The sequence below is a fragment of the Dermacentor andersoni genome, chromosome 9 (assembly GCF_023375885.2).
Source record: "Dermacentor andersoni chromosome 9, qqDerAnde1_hic_scaffold, whole genome shotgun sequence".
Taxonomy (NCBI): Eukaryota; Metazoa; Arthropoda; class Arachnida; order Ixodida; family Ixodidae; genus Dermacentor; species Dermacentor andersoni.
The window spans coordinates 22,900,648-22,922,865 of NC_092822.1; the positions used below are offsets into that span (position 1 = coordinate 22,900,648).

The 22,218-nt window shown below is 48.9% G+C and overlaps 1 protein-coding gene across 1 annotated transcript in view; it reads left to right on the forward strand.

Moving 5' to 3' along the window:
• The first annotated feature begins 3,785 nt into the window (after positions 1-3,785).
• TfAP-2 (transcription factor AP-2) overlaps positions 3,786-22,218 on the forward strand; it is a 293,380-nt gene continuing 274,947 nt past the window's right edge. Inside the window, exon 1 of the mRNA XM_055068641.2 lies at positions 3,786-5,620. Within this exon, the coding sequence (XP_054924616.1) occupies positions 5,585-5,620 (36 nt within the window). The 5' untranslated portion in view covers positions 3,786-5,584. The remainder of the gene's footprint in view (positions 5,621-22,218) is intronic.

Sequence of the window (22,218 nt, forward strand, 5' to 3'; positions counted from 1 at the left end):
CGAAGAATCTTCCTTTTCTCCCCCTCCCCGCTTGTTTCGTCTTTCTGTCACGTTCTCGCTCTATCTGCGCTCCGGCAGACGACGAAGCGAAAGAGACATAAAACTAGCCATCCCTGTCTCCCTTCTCCTGGGCGTTCGTTCCTAGACAGAATCTTTCGCTCGCCTGCTTCTGCTCGTCGGGTCCTGTATTTATTTCTTTTCTTCCCCATTTTCTTCCTATCTACTTGAGCCATCGTGCTCTCTCTTTCCCATAGCTCCCTGCGATCCCGCTCTTCCCGCGGTTCCCTGTCGCGACGTCACGCTCACTTCCCTTTCCACTTACTGCCCCGAGGCGCCGCCCCTCGCGGTTCTTCATTATTTCCCTGCTCCCTCGTCCCTTTTCCCCTCTCTCTTTTTCCCTTATTTTACCCCGCGCCTGGCCTCCTCGCGTAGCTTGCTGCTTCTTTCATTCCGCTCGCGTTGCTGCCTCCCCTGCCGTTAGCAGCGGCGGCGGCAGCGTTAGTTTCGCTCGATGCAGGCCCGAGACCACTTCTGTTCTCTTCGCCGTGTCGTCTGCTTCTCCCCCCGCGAGCTTTCCCGCCACTTCTTTTTCTCTTTAGCTGTCGCCTTTTGCCGGTGCGTTCCCGTGGCGCGTGTTTCTTCTGCTCTTGCACACGGCAGGCCCATTTTCTTGGCGCTTCGACTGTCTTTTGGCGTCGCTCTGCCCCCGAGGCGATGCTTTTGGACCAATCAGGGAAGAGCGAAGCGAGATGGAACGCGGCTGTGGGGATTCTAGGGATCTAGGGAATACTCCCTAGATACGGTGACGGTTTGTTTTCGTTATAGACGGTGTGATAATTATTCGCCTGCTGGACTCATTGTAACAAAACGCGATTCTAGTTACGGAAAGCGTGAGTCATTGCATGCTGCCTACCGATACTTGTACTTGACACCATGTGACTCTATGCGACAGTTATTTGTACCTAAATATATCTTGTATGAGAACTCGCGCCTGGCAATGTCTCGACCACCATGTAGTTCTTCTGCGGATCACAATGTCGCGGGTTCGGTTGCTCTGCGGAATTTTTTTAGGAAAAGGCAGAAACGCCAACATGCCGAAGTTTAGGTACTCGGCAAATATGAATTTGGAGCGTGCACGAAAGTAACTCTTATGCAAGCTTGCTTTTGGACGTGGCGACCACGTAAAACACTCGTTATAAAAACTTGCCGCAAGTTGCAGAAACAACGTCGCATGACTGCGCGCATTCTAAAAGCACCGGGAGTCACGCCCCACAATAGACGGGTTTTCTGTCTATTCTCTCTCAGAAACAGTGATAAGTAACAACTGCGGTGACAGCCTTTGGCCTTACTTTAGACGTCCGTGGTACCTAGATTTTAAGTTTTTTACGTGCCTTGCTTAGATGAACTCGTAAATTTTGTTGGGCTCATCAAGAATGATGCGAAAACAGTTATTTTTCGTGCATGTTGTTTAGCTGCGGATGTTTGAGTCTGTATTGCAGATTAACGCTGTAGTGTACAATTCCTGTTTACTGCCAGCTCCTCTTGAATAACGTGCGATTATCCTCGATGTTTTGCAGCGCTGAAAAAAATCGCTGCTTTAATAGTCATGTATCTTGAATATGAGCTTCTTATTTTCCTCAGAATCGCATAAAAAATGAGTTCGTTAACATTGCATCAGCATTGCAATTTGCCATTTCATGTTTATCGTAGGATACCAAAGTATTACAAGCTGCAATAATATAATAAAAATAAATAAAGGGTAATTGCACAAGCTTTGCAGTAGGAATATATAGGCCAGTAATTTAGTAAATAGATAAATACGCTCATGAAATAGTAAATAAAGAACTGAATGAATGAATGAATGAATGAATAACTACCCACATGAAAGCTGAACACCGCCGAGAAAATGGGTAGAAGCTGGATTTATTGATACCGTAGTGTATGCAATAGATGTTACTTGAAATATAGTGCAATAAGTCTTAGAAATTAAGCTGTGTTGACGAATTTTCTTCTTGTTTTGTGCACCCATGTAATGGAGCCCCTGTGGCTCCCAAACTCATACTTTTTAGATACAGTTGAAATCTTTTCAGCCGCTGATCCATTACTGCACCATTTTCTTTCACACTGATGGTATATATTTTTTCCCTGTGCCACTTTCCTCAACCTGCACAGGTTCTTACGCTTCAAGAGATTGTTATAAAAAGAGATTTCGTTTATTACAATATATTAGTTTTGCAGTTTTTTATATCTGGTCTTCACAATTTCTGTCTTTTTGTTTAAACAGGTTTTACAAATCTGCCTGGATGCGGGTTCCATAACGAAAACTGAAAGTGAGCCGAGGACCTGCCTTACTGCATACACGGTGTATACGATCGCTACATTGTCGTAGACATAGAGTATGCATTTGGGGTCGACCACAGTTTGGTCCTTTGACATGACGAGCTTTCTGCTACGCTTTCACTTTCAGAACAACTGGGCTATACAAAACATGCTAAAACTGTCATGAATCATGCCGTTCTGCTAGCCGGGCCATGTCGTAGCAAATATTTTCTTAGTACTGGCAATGCGACTTTGTAGTTGTTTATTTCTATTTTTTTTTGCTTTCTCACTTAGCACACCAATAGTAGTTAACATGGGAATAGATAAGTATCTTCTTTGACTGTAGCTGTGCCGTATAGCTAAATTATTTTTGTTTTCGCAGAATGGGCCAATTTGTGACCTCATTTGTGCGATACGTACAGATACGACTTTCCTTCGGCCGATTTTTGATCACTAATACGAGTGCTGGTATACACCTGTGCTTTGCTGACATTTGCTGTGTTTGTTACCGGGCCGATGTATATTTCTCTTTATCGCTGTGGTAAACAATCAGATTCAAACTTCAAATTTTAATACGCCCTTCTAAGTTTTATCCTGTGAGTACTACTTTCAGGTTGAATACAAAAAAAAAAAAAAAACTTTGCGTTCTGCCAAATCCAGTTGCCATTGTACAGCTCCATAATTATCACCACTGGCGAAAGTGCGTTCATTGTATTTGAAAGGTTACTTCGTGCTAACAACTATATCACGAATCTGGGCCGTTAACTCCCTAGCTGTATTCCTCCTCGCCCGATGGCACGATGTGAAATTATAGAGAAAGGATGTCGCAAAGGCAGAAGCAAGTGCAGAGTATCGGAACATTGTCATCCTTTCGCAACATGGACAAAAAGTGGCCGTGGCAGGCGACATACACATGGAAAGAATTATGGGGTACTCTCAAAAGAAGCAAAAAGAAAAGAAGTGTGACAGCGGCATTGCGATCTGACGGTCGTCGAAAGCCAGCCGGCGCAACGGGCTGACAGCGAGAGAATCCGGCGCGCTGGCCGCGCACAAAGGAGAGAGCGCGCCTCGTCCCGGCAAGAAAAAGAACCCAAACAGTAGAGAGAGAGAGAGAGAGAGCATTCGCGGCGATCAAGCGAGCGAGTGCCCCAAAAAGCGCGAGAGAAGCCCGACGTCGAGCGGGTGCCTCGGCCGCCAGGGGGCGCCAGCCGACACACAACAACATGGCGGCGGGTGGAGCGTCGTCGCCCGAAGGCAACACCTTCCCCGCCAGTGACGCTGGCCCCGCCCTCCTGGCGCCCCGGGCGGCGGCGAGGGGAAGGAATGAAAAGCAAAGAAGGAAGCAGCGGCGATGCGCGCGGGGCGAGCTGCTTCCGCGGGGAAGACGGATCCCTCCCCTGCGGCGGCGTTTTTCGGGAGGGAGAGAGGGAGTTTTTTCCCGAAGGCGGCGCCATGTTGGGGAAAAAGCGACCCTTCTTCTGCCCGCGGCTGCTGAGGAGTCGTCGTCGTCTGCCGCTCTCCCCGTGTGTGTGTGTGCGCCATCGTCATCCCCTTCGGGCGCCGGCCACCGGCGCCCTCCAGTCTTTTGCGCCCCCGAGCTGGGCTTCCCCGCCGCGTCGTCTCGAGTGCGTTTTTCCCGCCGGCTCGCTTGCCGGTGCGGGGGCCGCCATTTCTTTCGGCGGCCCTCTTGTGGGCGCTCCGTGTTCCGTTCTTTTTTATTTCGTTACATTTCGCCTTTCGTTTTTTTCTTCTTCTTTCTCGCGGCTCCCGGCGGTCGACGTCGTGCCGTGGCCCCCTTGGCACGAGCTTGTTTGCGCGAGAGAGACCTGTGATCGCACCGCTGTCATTGCGGGGGACCTGTTTTTTCGTTGGCCGTCTGGAAGGCGCGACACGACGATGTCCGACGGTGTCGTCTTCGCTACGCCATGCCTCGATGCCCGGAGCTTCACTTTTCCCGGTGTCCCCCTGCCGCTGCCTGCGCCGTTTGGCGCCCTGCGATCGCGTTTCCGTCTGCGTCTTCGGCGATGCCACGTGCGTGGAGGAGGAGTCCTGGGATCTCGAAGACAACCGTCACGCACCGCGAGTCACCGCTCGACGCGATGGGAGTGACTCGTCGCGACGACTTGCCGCAGCGTTCGTGACGAGCGCCTGAAAGGGCTGAACAACAACCACGCCTGGCCCCGTCGTTGTCCCGTTCATCTGGAACAACGGACTTCGAGCTCACTGGTTTCCGTCTCGATAGTGCCCTGCCGAAGTTCTTAGACTCCGGCTGGTGGCACCCGGAGAGCAACTTTGCGAAGCGCATCGAAGGATCGAGCTCGTCAATACTGTTGAGCGTGACGACCAGGGCAGGGACGACGGACAGGTCCCCATTATAAAGAGGGGGTAATCCCGTTGTCGAAATCTGCGTTTGGGAAAGGCTTGACAACTGCGTGCCGTATCATTAGGACACGCATGATTCTTAGACCCTGGCTTCATCACCCTGTGAGAACTTCATTCGTTTGCGGCGAGCAATAGATCGAAATTGCACAGCAATTTCCTCAGTCTTCTGGTAGCAAATAGTAGCAGCTATTACCATTTAAGCTTACTGGCTCGGCGTGACATTGAAACTTTGAGAGCTCTTCGAAGACAAAGACTGCTAAAGCGAAAACGCACGCACGCACGTTGATCGACACTGCAGTTTTCTTTTCTTTTTAATTCTGGGCTGTGGTTTGTCGATAGAATATCAGCCACGATAAGAACTGCGCGTGCTCACTCCCCGTGAAAAGCCAATTGTACAGCGGAATACACGCGAGTCCCTCGTAGGGGGTACAGTCCAGAACAGAGCACGCACCAGCGATAATCTTACGATGAATTGCTGCGCGTATTTGCGGAAACGAGCAATCCCGGCAGAGGTCACGTGAGACCATCGAACTACTTCTAAATCAGCTGGTTCTCCTCTATGTGCATTGCAGTCCAAGGACTTGTACGCAGAGCGCGCGCAAAAGTGACGATGGCCAGAGACGTGCCCGTGGACACGACATGTGACTGTGGAACTTGACCGTCGCTGTCCCTCGTTCGCGCTCGACATCGCTCTCCTTCGCTGTGCGGGTGGGTGGAACCAGCATGACGTGACAGTTTCTCGAATACCGCGCCGTGCACTGTTGTGAAGCGCTCTCCGCCGCCGAGTCCCTCGTGTACGGTGGGAGAGAACATCTTGTGCTGTGCAGGGAAGACTGCCGAACGAGTCGCGTGGGCATCCACTGCGGAGGGCCATCCTGCCGAGATGTCCTTCCTTGCCCTGGATTCATGCTCTTGGCAGGTGAGTCGATCAGTTGCCATCTCGCACGCGGAGCTCGTATTTGTGTCGCCGCTTCGTTTCGCGTTCCCTTCTTCCGTCTTTAACGTCCGTGGCTCTGAATTGGCGATCCCGGCGATATCGCCGCGGGTTGGTGGCGCCCGAGGTAGTGGCGAAGGGCCAACGGAATTGAAAGCGAAATGTGACGGTGCACGGAGCACAGGTGCGGGTTGACATTAATCCAGTCTTCCGCTGCACGAGCGTCCGCCTCCTTTCTGGACAGGTCATGAACTGTACTGTTACTGTTATGAACGGCAGGTCATGAACGGTACTGTTAGATCGAAGTCGCGATGTGAAGCGTATAAGCAGCGTGGCGCGATATTCAACGCTTCGCTCGGCGTCTCAAAGTCCGCCAGAAGTAACGTGTTGCAAAGCGCACTGTTTAAAACAGTTGCTGCCATAAGAAGACGAAGAAAGAAAGAAAAAAAAAAGAAGGCGTTCTCACGAGTGTGCAGATTACGTTGCCGAGAAGCAGCCTCGTCGGCCCTGCGGGTCGACGGGAACAGCGGTGCCATCTGGTTGACGTCTAAAGAAACGCGATCCTTACGCCTGCAATCGAAAGGTTATCGCTGCTCCGAATCCGCCCTGCAACTCCGAATCCGCCCTGCAATAGTTTTACTCGCACACGTAAAAAGGGCTGCGATTGTACTTTGTCCCTACGTTGACGACTTGGTGATTACTGCACCATACCTTCCCGCTCACGCGCGGCGCATGTTCTAATCACCCTGCCATTGTTTCTTTGAACGAGTGTTGTCTGGTATGAATATTAAAGAGAGAAAGAAAAAAAAACAGGGTAGTTAACTAGCAGATAGCACCTGGTTTGCCAACCAACCACTGTGGCAGGAATAAGCGCGAAGAAAGGGGGGGGGGGCGGTAAAAAAGGAAGAGCATAAGAACAGATACGCGCGTGTTGACACAACAGTGTTCACCATACATTCAAAGGTGCTGGCAAAATGCAGTCGCCGTGAAACAGTGTTACGTGGCTCTGGTGGCTTTACCTTGCGCAGCTGCGGTCGTTCGCCCACGGTCCGATTTCTTCTCAGAACGCTTCGTCGTCTAGTCCGCTTGAAGCAGCACGCAAAGCCTGACCTTGTCGTCGTCGAAAGCAGGGCAGTATATATATATAGACGAGGACGTGTGTGCTGTGGTCTAGTTGCATGCAGTAGCAAAAGTTGCACGAGGTTACAGCGAATCATGCCGGTGCGTAAACAGTGCAGGCGCATTGTAAAAGCATTTTCTGCCGCGCGTAACTCGTTGCAGCGGGCGCTCTCGTATAAACGTTGTAGTTGCGAGCATCTATAGCGGCCGCACTGCGTCTTTCCCTTCGACTTCGTTCGATGAGCGCGGTTAATTAAGCTCGCCGGCATTTCCGCTTTTCGAGGAAAGCGGCCGTTATAAACAACAACGACACCTGGCCCTCGCTTGTAATCGTGCCGTGATGGCGTCGCAGGATGCGATTCTTACTTCGCTATTTTGTTTTGTTGTGCATTAACGGTAGGATAAATGCGAAAGTAACATATGTAGGACGAGGCTATATACCATCCGATACACTGCTAAGAAATATATATAGGCTGCGCGCCTTCGCCCTCCCCCCGCCCCGGAAGAGCACGCATACACAGACACACTTAAGTCTAGAAAAATAATGAAAGGGAAGTATTTGACAAAACGTTAAATAAGGCTGACGGAAGACAGCTCATATTTCGGCAGAATGTAGGCGAATGCTTCGATCGTACATACTCACTCAGTGTGATATCACTTCAGAATCAGTATGACACTGAAGTATCACTATGATACCAGTATGATATCAGTCACTTCAAGTCAGAATTATACCGGGGCATGCCCACTCAGGCTCGGCGTGTATTCACTATATACAGTCGCGCGTCCAGTTCCACTCACTCGCATGCGTAATACGTCCATTCGCAATCGCAGACAAGTCGCTCGCGTTTACACACACGCTCAAAACCACCGTTTTCACTGACAGAGAAAAAAGGTCCTCGGCTGCGCTATACCCTGCGATGCAGGCGCGACCCATGTCCCTGTATACATTTCGGGGCATCCGAGCTCAAGAACTCCGGAACCTTGGACTCCCCATGCCTGCATCTATACCGCAGCCTTCGGCCGTGGTCACATGGGTGGGTGTACGACGAGTGCGCATTTCATGTGACGTCCTCGGGAACACGTGTACGAAACCGCGGAGACACAGGACTGCCTGATGAAGAAGTGTTAAAGGGAAGCTGAAACACTTTTCGAAAAAAATGAGTTCTCTGTGGCATTCTACAGTTTTGAGTCCCCTGAACACGAATATCTGGTTCAAAAAGGGCGGAAACAAACGCAAGCGGCTGTTTTTCCAAGAAAACGCGCACCAGCGCCTCAGGGCATCGCGCGAACGCCGCTGTTGCCCGTGATTGGTCGGGGCCGCTGTGACGTCGTTGGCGGTAGTCGCCGGTCGGCGCCGCCGCATGTCTCCGTTTCAGAGCGTAGCACCATTCCTTTCTCTCTGGTAGCACGCGGTTCTGCTGTTCTGGCTTCATAGCTGAGTTGCAAGATGGAACGTTCTCGCTGTCTCCGACAGCTTGTATTGTCCCCGTACATGTTTGAACCCACAGCCGATACGGAAAACGATGGCGGCAACAGAGTCAACGACGATATTGAGTGTGCCAACAGCGAGAGCGATGTGTGCACCTTCTCGCGCGCTGGAAATCTTAGCTGGTACGCATGTTTTTTTTTTTTTTCATGTAGCTGCACGTTGCAATGACGAGAGAAAAAATGCGCTAAAGTGTCACTGGGAACATGCTGCTGGAAGAATGCCGAAGCACTAACTTCTCATTAGATTTACACGGGTGCAATTCCGCGATGTCAAGCACCTTGCCGCTGCTTGTCTAAAGTCCCGTGGTTTTTTCAGCGTTGATACACGATCGCGAACATAAGTGCCGCGTTTCAAAGCGCGCACATGCAGTGCTGTGAGGTACAGTCATGGAAGTTGCTTATCATACACATCCAGAGATGACCAGAGGTATTATATGTGCAATATTCATACTATGGTTCGACGACTTTGCGAGTGTGGCTCGATCAAGAATCGGTATGCGTGCTCCATGCTAGTGTTGACATAAAGATATCAGGCAGTTTTAGCACCGCCGTGTGGTGAACACGATAACTGAACCGTACGTCGAATGTCACTAGGCAAGCCTACACTCCATTTGATACCTCAGGTGCATCGCTGGGGAAGCTACGCTCGAAGTCCGGTCACCAAAATTTATTACTGCGCGCGTTTCCGTCTATGCTTCGCAGCGTGCCAGCGGCGTTTGCTCGCGCGAGCATGCACGTGAAGCTGCCGCGACGGGCTGCAATTAAAAAAATACCGAAAAGAAATTTTTTTTAAAAGAACGTGTTAGCAGCCGTATAAGTACACGGATGGTTTCTATGGGTAAATTCTTTTTTTTTCATTCCGAACTGAGCTTATATATGGAAAGCTTTCTGAAAAACTGGGTCAAGAAACACCGAACTTTTTCTAAGTGCGAACGCAGCCACTGCAAGAAGTATCTCAAGCCTCCACAGCGTTGCACCTGATGTATGAAACGGAGTATAGCAACGCTAGCAACAACGCGTTTTCGCATTTGTCGTAAGGCTATCCGGCTACGCTAAAACTGTGTTACCAGACGTTAATGGCTGCAAATGTTCGTATTTCTCCAGTGCATCAATGTGGGCCTAATCACGCTTTCATTGAACTAGGTGCACCTGCATGTGCTGCGTATTGATGGAAGATGAAGAGAACTGCTTGTGCTGCCAGGAGGTGCAAGAGATTAGGAAAAAACAGAAGCGCACGCAGTGCGTAACAAGTTCAAGACAATTCAGGACTGTGTGCCTCAGCAGGGCAGTACTGGAAGTGGCACTTGCCCAGAAAGGAGTCGAACCGGCTGGACAAGGCAAGAAGTTTACACACAGGTGTGAAAATGATATGGCCAATGGAAAAAGAGTGATGCAAAAGCAATTTTTTTTTTTTTACAGGCAGTTGAGGTATGCAGCATACCGCCAGTTTGTCTGGCTAGTATGGAAAAAGTTGGGAAAGAAGAACCGTCGAATTCTGCCAAGCTGTGTACTTGAAGTTGTTCGGGCTTCAGTTTGTGAATTTGTGAAACACCACATCGTCTCGCCCGCCTGTGTTCGCGCAGCCGAATGCTGCACAGAACGAGGGCATGTTGGGCGCCCTTGGCTGTAGGCACTCACGCAGCACCGAAGGAAAGAACAGTTTACGAAAATCGCAAAACAAACGTGAGCGGCGGCGGCGGCGGCAGATCTCTCGTAGCGTCGTTCAGTAAAGCGCAGGACGGAAAGAGGCATGCCAGCACATGTCAGCACGCCGGTCCGCAGCTCGGTTGGCTCGGTCTCCGCCCATGACGTCACTCTCGCCGGTTCTCTCCTCTGCCAACGTCCTCACCCGGCGCTCCGGGAAGCGATGGGGGCGTGTCCGCGCGGGTGATTTAGAAAGTGATTTCCGCCCGTTATATTAACAAAACGAAAAAAAAAATTTCAGAACCGTAAATTATTAGGTCTGTTCTTCCCAATCCCAGCAATTCATAGAAATTGAAAACCGTTTCAGCTTCCCTTTAAGCGAGGTGGAGCTTACGCTTTCCTTAATTTCTAGTATTTGCGTGTGCGGTTTGCAGTGTTTATTTTTTAGTGGATTGTGCATATATGCTTGAACGTCGGCGTAACTCTTACGGGACGGCTTCAGTGCGTGCCAAAGTGATGCTGTAAGTGTCATCCAAACGCACTGTTTCGGTCGAAGCGACGCTCACATACACATCTCCGTTTCATGCGCTAGCTGTCTCACTGACTTCGGCGCTGCAAGCTTCTGTCCCGTGCGCTTATAAGGTAACTATAATTTCCCATCGTTGTCATATTGTAGTGTTGGGATATTATATTCTGTGGGACATCTGGGCGGCGGGGGGCGGGGGGGGGGGGGGGTGTCTTCTCTTGTTACGTCTTGTGTACCTTTCCAGGTCAACTATATGACACTTGCTTTAGCTTTTGTTGCTGTTAATAGCAGAAACATTCTGTGTGCCCCCTGTTCTGTGAATGCGTATTCATGTAGGCGTGAGTTATTTTTTTTTATCGTTTTGCCACTGTAGAATGCTATACTGGTATGGATCTTAACAAGCTGTTAGGTATAGGGATCCAGATTTATTTTTGCGTATTATTCTGTATATACAACTTTCCTGTATTAGTAGTCGATTCTATTCTGAAGAGAAAAAAAAGAAGACTACCAGCCGTTGTTGCTTATTGACTTTGGCGTTGCTCTGCTAAGCACGAGGTCGCGGGATCGAATCACGCACCGCGGCGGTCGCATCTCGACGGCGGTGAAATGCAAAAACGCCCACGTACCGGGAATTGAGTGGACGTCAAAGAACCCCGGGCGGTCAAAACTGATCCGGAATCCCGCACTACGACGTGCCTCATAATCAGCGTGGCTACATTGGCCCGTAAAACGCCATATTTTATTTATATTTTTTTACTCTCAGTAATACTAATAATGCCGATTGGAGCCATGCGAAACCAGTCAAGAGACTACTTCTAAGCGCAAAGTGCTGTCTGATTTAAGCACATTTAGAAATAAAAAATATATATACCCTTCCCAGTAGACATCACTAATCATTAGACGTCCACTCACTCGAACGTACTTCCATATACCCTTGATTTGACCGCAGATTTTTCTGCGCCTCCAAAGGACTTCTTTATAAGCCGCCGCCTACGTCCACACAGCTGGATTTTTTTTATTGGGTCGTCGCGAATACACAGTCCCCCAGCTTGTGCCACCGCGTACCGCCTCGGGGCACTTCAAGCGCGCTCTGTGAGTAGAACTGTTTTATGAGCCAGCATGCCTGGTACTCGCCGAAAAATGTGTTTGCGCCAGAATAACGAAACACGCAGAACACTATAAACAATCTGCGGCGCTTTCGAGAACTTTGAAATGTCTCTCGTGGGGCAGCTCGCAGGCAAGAAGACCGGCCTGCGCACTGTACTGGTTCTCTTAACCCCTTTAGTCAAGAAGCATCACTTATGGAAGCACTCAAGCCTAGGTAAACATACCGTTTGATCAAACTTGTATTTTTTTAACGTTATCGACATGAATGTTGGTCGCTGTTTCTTACTTCCTTCTGTCGAAGTTGTCTAGGGTTTCTCGGCACGCCTTTGAGCACAGAATAAGCTTCTTCTTTTCTTTCTTTTGAATCTCTTTTTTGCCCACTGTCAAATAAGTGCTCCGAGCTTTGGCGTGCATACTAGGTTAATCATGCCCTTTGGCACTGACGGCAATGACGGACGGTGATGCCGTTCCGATGGACCGTTTGGGACCACCTTGGGCTACGTCTTTGATCTCAGTGTTGTCTATAGCAGGACGACACTACGATGGCTCGTCGAAATGCTAGACGGGGCCAAGTGGTCACGTGCTCTCTGCACGCTCCTTCCGAGTTATGGCCGAACCCGTATTAGGTGCTTTGCTTCTCCTCGTCATGTCAGGAGCTAATGAAATGTGTAAATCCCGCCCCCTTCCACTGTACGAAAACCAGTTATAAATTGTTTTATTAACCGTATTTAAGGAAAAGTTTGTGCATGTAGGTGTGGCGTCGGTAACTCCTCTTCGACATGATGTATAGGTATACGCTCGCAATGCTCACAACAGAAGCATCGATTAGAAGAAAAAAAAAAAAGAAATCCGAGGGCACCTAAGCACGCCTTACGAGTTGTGAATGCGAAAGCATTAACGTCCGATTGAACGCTGTTGAGCGGTCCTTCGAGTTACGAACTCCTCGCGGGCAAGTTAGCGCGTTGGGACGCTTGGCACGTTTCGAATCGGCTTAACCGAGGCGCAGTTCGAGCGTAGGTGAGAGCTTGGCAAATCAGTTCGGCGGAATGCCGCAAGATGGAGGAAGGTTCGCGGAAGGAAAAAAAAAATTAACATCCACCCGTATGTATAGCACGGAGCTACAAATGAAACCCACACGGGTTCCTCAGAAACAAAGCTATCGTAGTTTTCCGCGGACAAGGAACGCGTGGATAACTCAGGCTTCCTCGAGTAACAGTGAGGGTGACGTGGCGTCGCGGCGGTGCCCTCTCCCCTCACGCAACACCTGGCGCGATACTGCAGCAGCAGGCGCACCCTATCGCCCATTGTGCTCCGCCTAGACGTGCTCGTGGCGTGGCGTCGCAGCCAATGGGAATTTACCTGCCGTTTCGCAGCTACCGACGATAGACGCCGACTTCTCTCGCTCACTGGGCCAATTGAGACATTGGCATCAAAAGCGAAATTCGCAGGGACATAGTTTCTAAAGTTCGGGCACACACAGTATAAATGTTCGCGCAATACAAATGTTCACAGAATATCATTTTTTTTTTTACAAGATATAAATGTTCTTGAGCAGTAGCGAATGGGGTTTCTCTCGAGAGAGCCACATTCCAAGCACAACTCTCGCGTGCAAAGAGCCAGAGAAACAAGAAAACACAAGGAAGCTCAGCACGTAAAGAATATCTGCTAATTCGAAATGACCCGAACGACGATGAAAGCAAGATTAAGAACGAGAATATGTTAGAGACAGTACATTTAATTTAGCAACCTTAGGATATCCGTGTGAATGGCACGAAAACGCACACGTCGCTCGATAACAACGCGCGCTGTACGCGAATGATCGATGCAAACGCATTCCGATCTTTGTTCATGTTGAGAGAACGATTCGACGGTTGTGGGCTCAGTCCCCACCGGCAACAAGTTCGTTCACTGTTACTTCCATTTTCTTCATCATTCTCTACATTTCATTTTCATCCACAAAGCTCTAATTACCCCCTAAGCTTTCCTTGGCTTCATTGCCTGCTGGCTTTGTATGGCCGGGACCAACAAAAAATTGAGCCCATCTGTTCTCTTCTCCTCGTACAATCTGCAACTAGGCTTCTTATGCATTCCAAAATTTTGTACCAGTTGGCCTTTAAGAACGAATGAATGAATGAATGAATGAATGAATGAATGAATGAATGAATGAATCTTTCATCAATCGGCGGATCGATCGATAAGCCGGCCGATCATTCTAAACAGCATTTTGCTACGCCTTTGTCGTTCCATCGACGTCATTCCTTCCTCGTCATTCTAGCATAACCATGTCCTAATTCAACTATGATTGTTCCGCGCTTTTCATGCCATCTTCTGCATTGCGCCGTCGTCAGACAGTCGCCGTCTGGCACCCGTTGTAATAGCCTCGTCATCATAATGTCGTGGTCATGCCATCGTCGCCATGCCTGCTTTGTCATCCGGTTGCGGTCATGCCAATGTCGTCACGCCCTCATTATCAAACCCTCGTTGTCGTGCCACTGTCCCCAAGTCGTCCTTGTTACGCTTCCGTCCTTCTACCATCATCATATCAGAATCGCCGTGTCATTGTCGTTGTGCCGTCGTCGTCTCACCGCCTGTGTCGTTTCGTTGACGTCACTTCCGCTTAGTCATTCCATTGCCCTCACTGCGTCGTCGCCATGGTCATGGGTGACATTGGCAAGCGAGCGCCATCGCAAAGTGGGCCGATACGGGCGACAGTGTCCCGTCGCATGTTGCCGAAGCAACGGAACTCTCAGAATGACCACGGCTTCAGCAACGAGATGTGTCACTACATTGTCCCTTGCTTGAACGCTGATCGCATTTCCGTATAGACATTCATCGTGAGATGGATTCTGCCATAATTTTTTTTCTAATCGCACATATCAACGGGCTGTCGATGGAACACGTGAAACGTTAAGAGCCGGTCTTACATAGACGGCCACAAACAGTTAGCGAAAAGCAAGAAAGGCATCGCTATAGTCACGTGCGCCGACCACGAAGGGATAATCCGGAGGGGGACGATTTATTTATCCCACGCTACTTTGTGGCCGAGCAGACGGGATTTCGATTGCGCATCCGATTGTTGTCACCCACGGATGATCTCCGTTTGCCGATCTGTGGTTTCCGCTGAGAAAAGGGCGTGCTCCATTTCTTTATCTTTTTTTTTTCGCTCGTTCATTGATTCCTGTCTTTCCCGTTTGGTTTGTTTCTATTACGTCTCTCTCTCGCTCTCTTTTGTTCGGCATTCCGCTTCTCCTCTATGGGCGCCTTTGCTGCGCGTGGCATCTCGCGGTCGCGACCTCTTTCATATAGGTTGTAACCGACCGGCCCGCCTAATCCTTTTGCGAATCATTGGTGGTGCGCCCGTAATCCCCAATCTCCCTCGTTTCATCCCCTCCATTCCGGGACCGTTTGTGCTTTTGACGTCTGCTCTCCGCTCGTTCCCTTCTGACAGACGCCCTGTTTTTTTTTTCTCTTGTGCCTACCATTCGTATTCGTCTCTTCACAAACCGTACCCGTCTCTGTCCTGTCGGTCTGTTTAGTTGACTGCTCGCAAACGTTTCCAACACATCCGTCGTCTTTTGTACCCACGTCCGTAATATAATGGCCACGTGAGTGTACCGTTGTGGCGATAGGGAAATTGCGCATGCCGCCTGCGTCTGCCGGCACAGCGTCAGTAGCTGTGCATTGCAGGAACACCAGGCGACGCCGAAATAATTGTCTGCCATGGATACGCAGGAGACTTGAATTAGAGTTCGCTCTACGTATAGTCGAAATTGGCTAAAAGCAAGGGAAGTCTGGCAGTGTGCGGAATCAAGGTACGCGATAACTGACGAGTCTTTTATAGAACTCGGCATTGATTATGACTAATGTTTAGTTTCACACTGCACACTATCATCATAATCATACTACCACTACTCTGTCCTCTCATTCATTCATTCATTCATTCAATCATTCATTCATTCATTCATTGGCTTCTGATCGTATGCTAGGCACCAAAATAACGCGAGAAAGCATGACAAGACAACGCGATCCTGTATCCCCAACTTAGGCACACGCCCTCGGGCTGTGTGCCGGTAATGCGGCTGGTTCTAAAACACACGCAGTTCTCTCGTCCCACAGTCTACTGCGGGTAACTCATTAACCGGCAGTCAAAATCTATATGCCTTTGTGCTCGCTCCACGCGGCGAGAATGCGAAAGGCTGGTCCGAAGCGCGTGTCATCCCGATACGCCGCGGCCGTGTTCGCTGTCGAGTGAAGAGAACTCTAGCTCCCCTCAAAAAAACGGGACACGGCTGGGGCCGTGACGCAGTGTCACGGCTCAGTGACCACGCTTTGCCCCTTCAGTTGTCGTCCACTTGTAGCCCCGACCAGCTATTTCTATATTTCTCTCTCTCTCTCAAACACACACACACATGGTGGCAGCGGTGGGATCCGAACCCACACCACCAAAGAGACTATATATACATACATACATACATACATACATACATACATGTGTGTGTGGGGGGGAGGGATTTCCTCTTCGCCTCACGCCTCTGCATTCGTGTGCGTTCGAGCGGGCCTCTCCCTTTCCCTTTCCTCCCCCGCATAGCCTAGGTTAGTCTCCAAGCACGCGCTGCGCGTCTCTCTCTCTGTCCCCAGGGGAGCATCCACTGCTCCGGGGCAATTCCCGGTCTTTACCAAACCCCGCTGCGTTATTCGGGCTTCCTCCGCGGGTTTCGCGTACGGCAAGCAGTCGCGTTAACCGAAGGGCTCCCCCTCCACCGTGCTCGGGAACAAAAAAAACCCTGTCAGTTAGCCCCCTCCCCTCCCCCCCCCCCGCTAGCGGCACCCCCTCACCCCTCCAATTCACCTACCTCAACTCAGTCCCCGCTGTACTCCACCCCAACTTTTTCTTCTTTTTTTTTCAGTCATGCACGTAGAACCGTTTCTCTCGCGTCCCCTGTTAGGTGTATCCCGGTGACGCGAGCTTTAAGTGGTTTGTCGTTGCTTGCTCGGAGCACCACAAACGCGTGATGAAGATGTCTGCATATGTGCGTGGCATTTGTGTTGCATCTGCTGCAGCATCTCTTGCATGATTAAACACAGTCCGCACCGAATGGGACAAAGGAATCTTGAGTTCTGCTGCCCCTCGTTGGCTCTACATTTGTGAACTCGGCACGCAAACTCCTTTTCAGTTACAGGCACTAGATCGACTGTTTCACGTGCATTGTTCGTACTTAGAAATAACCAATCAGTTGGGAAGTGAAGTCGATGTAAATGCTCCTGTCAGGAAACAGCAAGAGAAGAGAAATCGCTTCATAGCCACACACAGCGGCGCTACCAGAAAGATCTGTGCGTCTACTTTCGAAGCTTATCTTTCTTTCTTTTCCTTTTTTGACACACCTCGCGCCACATCAATAATTTTGCGCCATGCGGGTTCGAAACAAAACACACACAAAAGAAAGAAAAATTAGTAAATCAATGTCGTTAGTAAATCGACATTGAAACAGTGACATTTTTATTTTATTTATTTATCAGTACTGTAAGCCTTGAAAGGCTCATACAGGAGTGGACATCGTGAATCTAATACTGTTACTTTCAATCTTTCAACAAGCTGGGAAAGTAATTTTTAACTTTCAAATTTGGTTTTTTTTTTGTCAACGGGTGTATCGTATTATACTGTTTTGTACAGTTTCTTTGTGTTGAATGTTAATTTGTATTCCAACTGTTTATTAAACTGCAGCCGCTATATCACGCCCAGCGCTGTTTGTTCTGTGTAGACACGGGGAAGCCAGCATTCCTCAATGTGATAAGCTGTTCTTTCCCTGGACATTTTCGCAACATTTTTTTTTGTAAATCAGTGTTAACATTCGTCATATTGTTGCCACTTCGTCGTCTTCACCGTCGTCGACATTGTCCTCTTTTCCCACTTTTCCCGATATTGATAAAAGATAACAAAACAATAATGGAAGATACACCATGTCTCTGCTGCCCAGTGGGGCTTTTCTTATCTCTGTTTTCCATTCGCCTATATTAAGGCAAACAGATGATTTAGTACAATGTATGGATGACACTCAGTTCATCCGAAATCCGCAAGATGGCGGAAGATCCATGACAGCAACAATTGTCCTCCACCCGATACTATACGCCGTGCTACAAAGGAAAACCGTAAGCGTTTCTCGGAAAGTTTCGCACTTGGGAAAAAAAGAATCCTCTTTGTCTAGAAATCGAACCAGGGACTGACGCCTCTCCAGGATCTGCTCGCTCTATCCGAGCTAACCAGTACGCGAGCAGTTCGCAAGGTGAGGCCGAATAATTCGACATCTAGATGCGCAGGAACATACGTTGACATAAAAATCGGGAACCAGCAGGAACCTAAAATAACAATCTTTGGAGTTCCGTGATATCAAAGCACAACTTGTGTTTTATATGTTTACTGTTCATCTGAACTCGTTGCACATATGATGTCTGATTAGCGATGAGACGACTCATTCACAGACATAACATCTCGAGCGTATAGTTCGCGAGAATTTGAGTTCTCGGCGGAATGGAGTCCGCTCCTTCCGAAGCGCAGTTGGCCTCTCCTCACGTTTCCGGCCCCTAACAAAAACGGTCGGGTGAGCTTTGGAGAGGGCTTGTTTTAGATGCTGCCACGTTCAGCCCCGTGAGTTGCATGACGTCATGCGCTTGAGCAGAAGCATACGTTCGATGACTTGTTCGCTTCGCTGCAGAGAAAATAGAGCTCTGTAATCATCACCACCATCGTCTTCTGCAGCAGCAGGACCACCGCCGCCTTTTAGCATCGCATGTTTACGTTGAGAACAAAGGTAAACTTGCAAAGACGTGTGTATGTCTCCAATGCCTTGATCCACGTCAACGAAACAGCCTTCGTACTCTTATGAAATATCCAACATGCCATTCATGAATGCGCTGAGATCGATACTTCACAATCCTGATGATTTCAGCGCAGGGAACCTAACGCATTGCCTATAATTGCGTTTTTTTTATATACGCTGGAGGGACTTTTCAGTTGTAGACAGTTCAGTAAACCAATTAACGTGTAATCACTTTCCATACCAGATAAGTTATAATTAAATACTGTTCAGTGATTTTTGTACAAATGTGTATGCTCTTCCTTGTCAGTTCTGATTTCACTCTATTGGGACTGGTGTTCGGGCAACGCGCATATGCACATATACATGTGCATATCTCTGGGTGCCGACTTCGAATCGATAATGTTTCCACAGTCACGTGCCGCACGATTACTCCTTTATACATATATATATATATATATATATATATATATATATATATATATATATATACACACACACACACGCTTTAAGGCATGCACCCCCGTAGATGCCGCGTACACGAACATTGTACGGTACTCGGCCAGTGCCCAAATGAGCGCGAGCTTCGGTGGTTGAGTAAGCATCCCTCCCCCTGGGGCATACCGTGGGTACCTCCAAAAATAGGAGGGAGTCACGCTCAATTTGCCGCCTCATCCGCGGCGGGGGAGCTGTCGAAGCGAGGGACAAGGAGCGTGACGGTTCCACCGCAAGTGGCGCGCGCTCGACTTCGCGCCCCGCATCGTCGAAGGGTCAGATGTCGCGTGCGCGTGCGATTTGTCTTGCGCCTTTCCCGGTCTCGCGCAAGTTACGTTCGCGTTTGATGTATGCCTGGTCTGCGTAGCAGCGTGCGCTCACACCGGTACGCGTGCGTTACGTGTAAACCACGGCTCGATGTGTTACGTCCAACGACGAGCATTTGCCGGCAAGTGGTCGCGTGGGGGTTTGACAGATGTTTGGTGGCTAGAATCTCCTGCTCTCCGTCTTTTCTTTTTCTTTTCTTATTTTTACAGCGAAAGCTGTACATGACTAACCTTCCGTAGTGTTTTTTTCGGCGTCCGGAAACAAACGGACGTAGCGATTTCTAACAAACCCGTACGAGTGCAGTGCGGCGGCGCAGATGTCGAAATACGGAACAGGTTAGAACGCTCGCCCTGTACAACAGCTTGACGTCAAGGTTATCGCAGTATATAATCAGGAGAGGTATATCGGCGCTAAAAACAGCTGCGTTATCGATGAGGCGGACACATGTGGTTCGTACACCCGAAGAACAACATGCGTACCAGGAGCGCCAGAGGCAACAGCAATGAGAATGTAAACGGCGCCGGCGCGAAACGGCCACCGACGAAGAACGTTCCCGCGACGGTGAACGAAAACGACAATCGCGAGCCCGGGCACCTCTGAACGAGCAACGACGCCAGACTCGCAACGCAAAAAAACATGACAACCATTCCACTCTGTGATGATGGAATGGCAACGAAAGCACTTTGCTTTTCGTTTGAGAGCTTTGGCTGTCGTCAGCTTTCGCTGCCATTGCATCTTCACAGAGTGGAATAAAAAAAAAATCTTCACAGAGTGGAATGGTTGTCATTTTTTGTCTAGGTATATATCGTGTTTACTTGTGTGAATGTCCATACCAATTTTTTTTTACAAGGAGTGGATCTTACGTGAGTCGAGCTTACTACGGCTGAATGCATGCGAGTTAGCCTTACTGAAAGAATGTTTTCTCAATTTCTGACTGTATGCCTGCGAAGTAAATGAGGTAAGTAGCATGTATACAAGCGCTCAGCTTGCAACTTAACTGTATTTCACGCATGCGTACAATCTGTAGTCGGAATAGAGAGGCGTTTTGTAAGTGGAGATGTATGAGGTGAGAGGGTTGGAAACTCGTCCTTCCTGTCGTCCCGTATCAGCATGGGCTAAGGCGGTACGAGTGATCAAATATATTTTAAATAAAAGTTTTAAGAAATCCACTACTGGCAATGAAAAAAGATATATAGAAGGACTCAATGTAGCGCCTTAACGCGAGGTCAAAAAATAACTTGTAACGTGTTCTTCCATTGAATAGGGCGCTTTTATCTCCTTTTCCGCATCTCAGTCAGTTTCTTCATGTGCTGTCACCGGCCTCATTAAATCAGAAACTACTTGTCACTAATAAAGTCCAGAACCGATTTCGGCACGTTCAGTGAAGTTTTTTTCGTCCGTATCTTTGTGGAAGTCTTTGCCTGCAGGTTTCGTGAACTCGTTCAGAATGAACGAGTTCACGTTCATATTGTTCATACGTTCATATTGGTCGGTTAAGTCACTTTTCAATTTATATTATTTATGCTACCGGCAGTTTTGTGTTACGTACTGTAATGGTGTATTTATTTTATTCATTGTAGTCGTTGTGTGTTGTGCTTGAGTCTTTCTCTGAATTGCCTGGTGCTGTTCATTATATAGTTATTTTTATCGATGCACTTATCAATACAGTAGGTCTTGCGCTTAACATTTTAACTATGACACCTTCTTCTACATTTACAACTTCTGTAAGCTGTATTATTCGGAGTTACGAGCATCAAAACTGAAATTGAAAAAAAAAGAAAGAAATCACACACGTTGTCGGTGCTTAGAGGCAAAGTAGCTCGCAAACAAAAAGAAATTTCGCACGAGTAACGTCATGCCATCCTACTAACGTCTGCACAAAGCCACGGTCTGACTGGAGTCCCTAAAGAAAGCATACCATTCCCCATTTCTCTAAGCTTGGGGCACAGTTCCCGCATACCTCACAGGCATAAAGCTGACGACTTAAGAACGTGTGATACATGTCGTCATATGGCTCGCGAAATGACAGGCGGACAGACACACAGACACAGACAGACACACAGACACAGACAGACACACAGACAGACACACAGACAGACACACAGACAGACACACAGACAGACACACAGACAGACACACAGACAGACACACAGGCAGACACACAGACAGACACACAGACAGACACACAGATACAGACAGACACACAGACACAGACAGACACACAGGCAGACACACAGACACAGACAGACACACAGGCGGACACACAGACACAGACAGACACACAGACGGACAGACACACAGACGGACAGACACACAGACGGACAGACAGATAGATATATAGATAAAAACAATAAGAAAACCAGAGATACTGATAGAAAGAACATTCGAAAGAAGACCACAAAGAACAAAACATTCAGAACGACATAAAAAAAGGATTGAACAAAAGCACACGTGAAAGATAGAATAAAACGAAGAAAAGACTACATTTGCGTAGGCACGGTTCGTATATACGCATTCGAAAATCGCCGACATTACACGCTTCTCGGCAACGCAGTGAAAACATTGAGCAACCCGCAACGCTCACACGCGGCGGCCAGGGGGGAAAAAAAGAAAGAAAAAGAATGTTTCTCCTCGTTTTTTTAATAAGCGCGAACCGCGCCGTCGACCGAACGTGCGCGGAGGCGAGCGACTCATAAAAGCATCGCGTCCGCCCCGTTGAACAGCGATCCAATATAACTCCTTTGCCTCCACCTCGCGCACCCCAATTCGTTCGCCCGGCGGTGGTGCTTTCCCGCATGGCCAGAGCAGAGATCCGCGAGGAGTAGTAGTGCTTCGGCGCAATACACGCGTCTCCTCCCGAACATTTCATGGGCCAGCTGCACGCCGGAGCAAATTCCAGCGAGCGCAGCGGTGCGCGGCAAACTTGTGCACACGTGAATGAGTTTATTACATATTCTTTCCGCCCCCCCCCCCAACCTCGCCCCCCAACCCTCCGCTTCGGCGTCACCCCCCGCTTGTAATGTCGTTAGTGTGCTTGTTTATGCCGTGCCTAACGTTGCATCTTA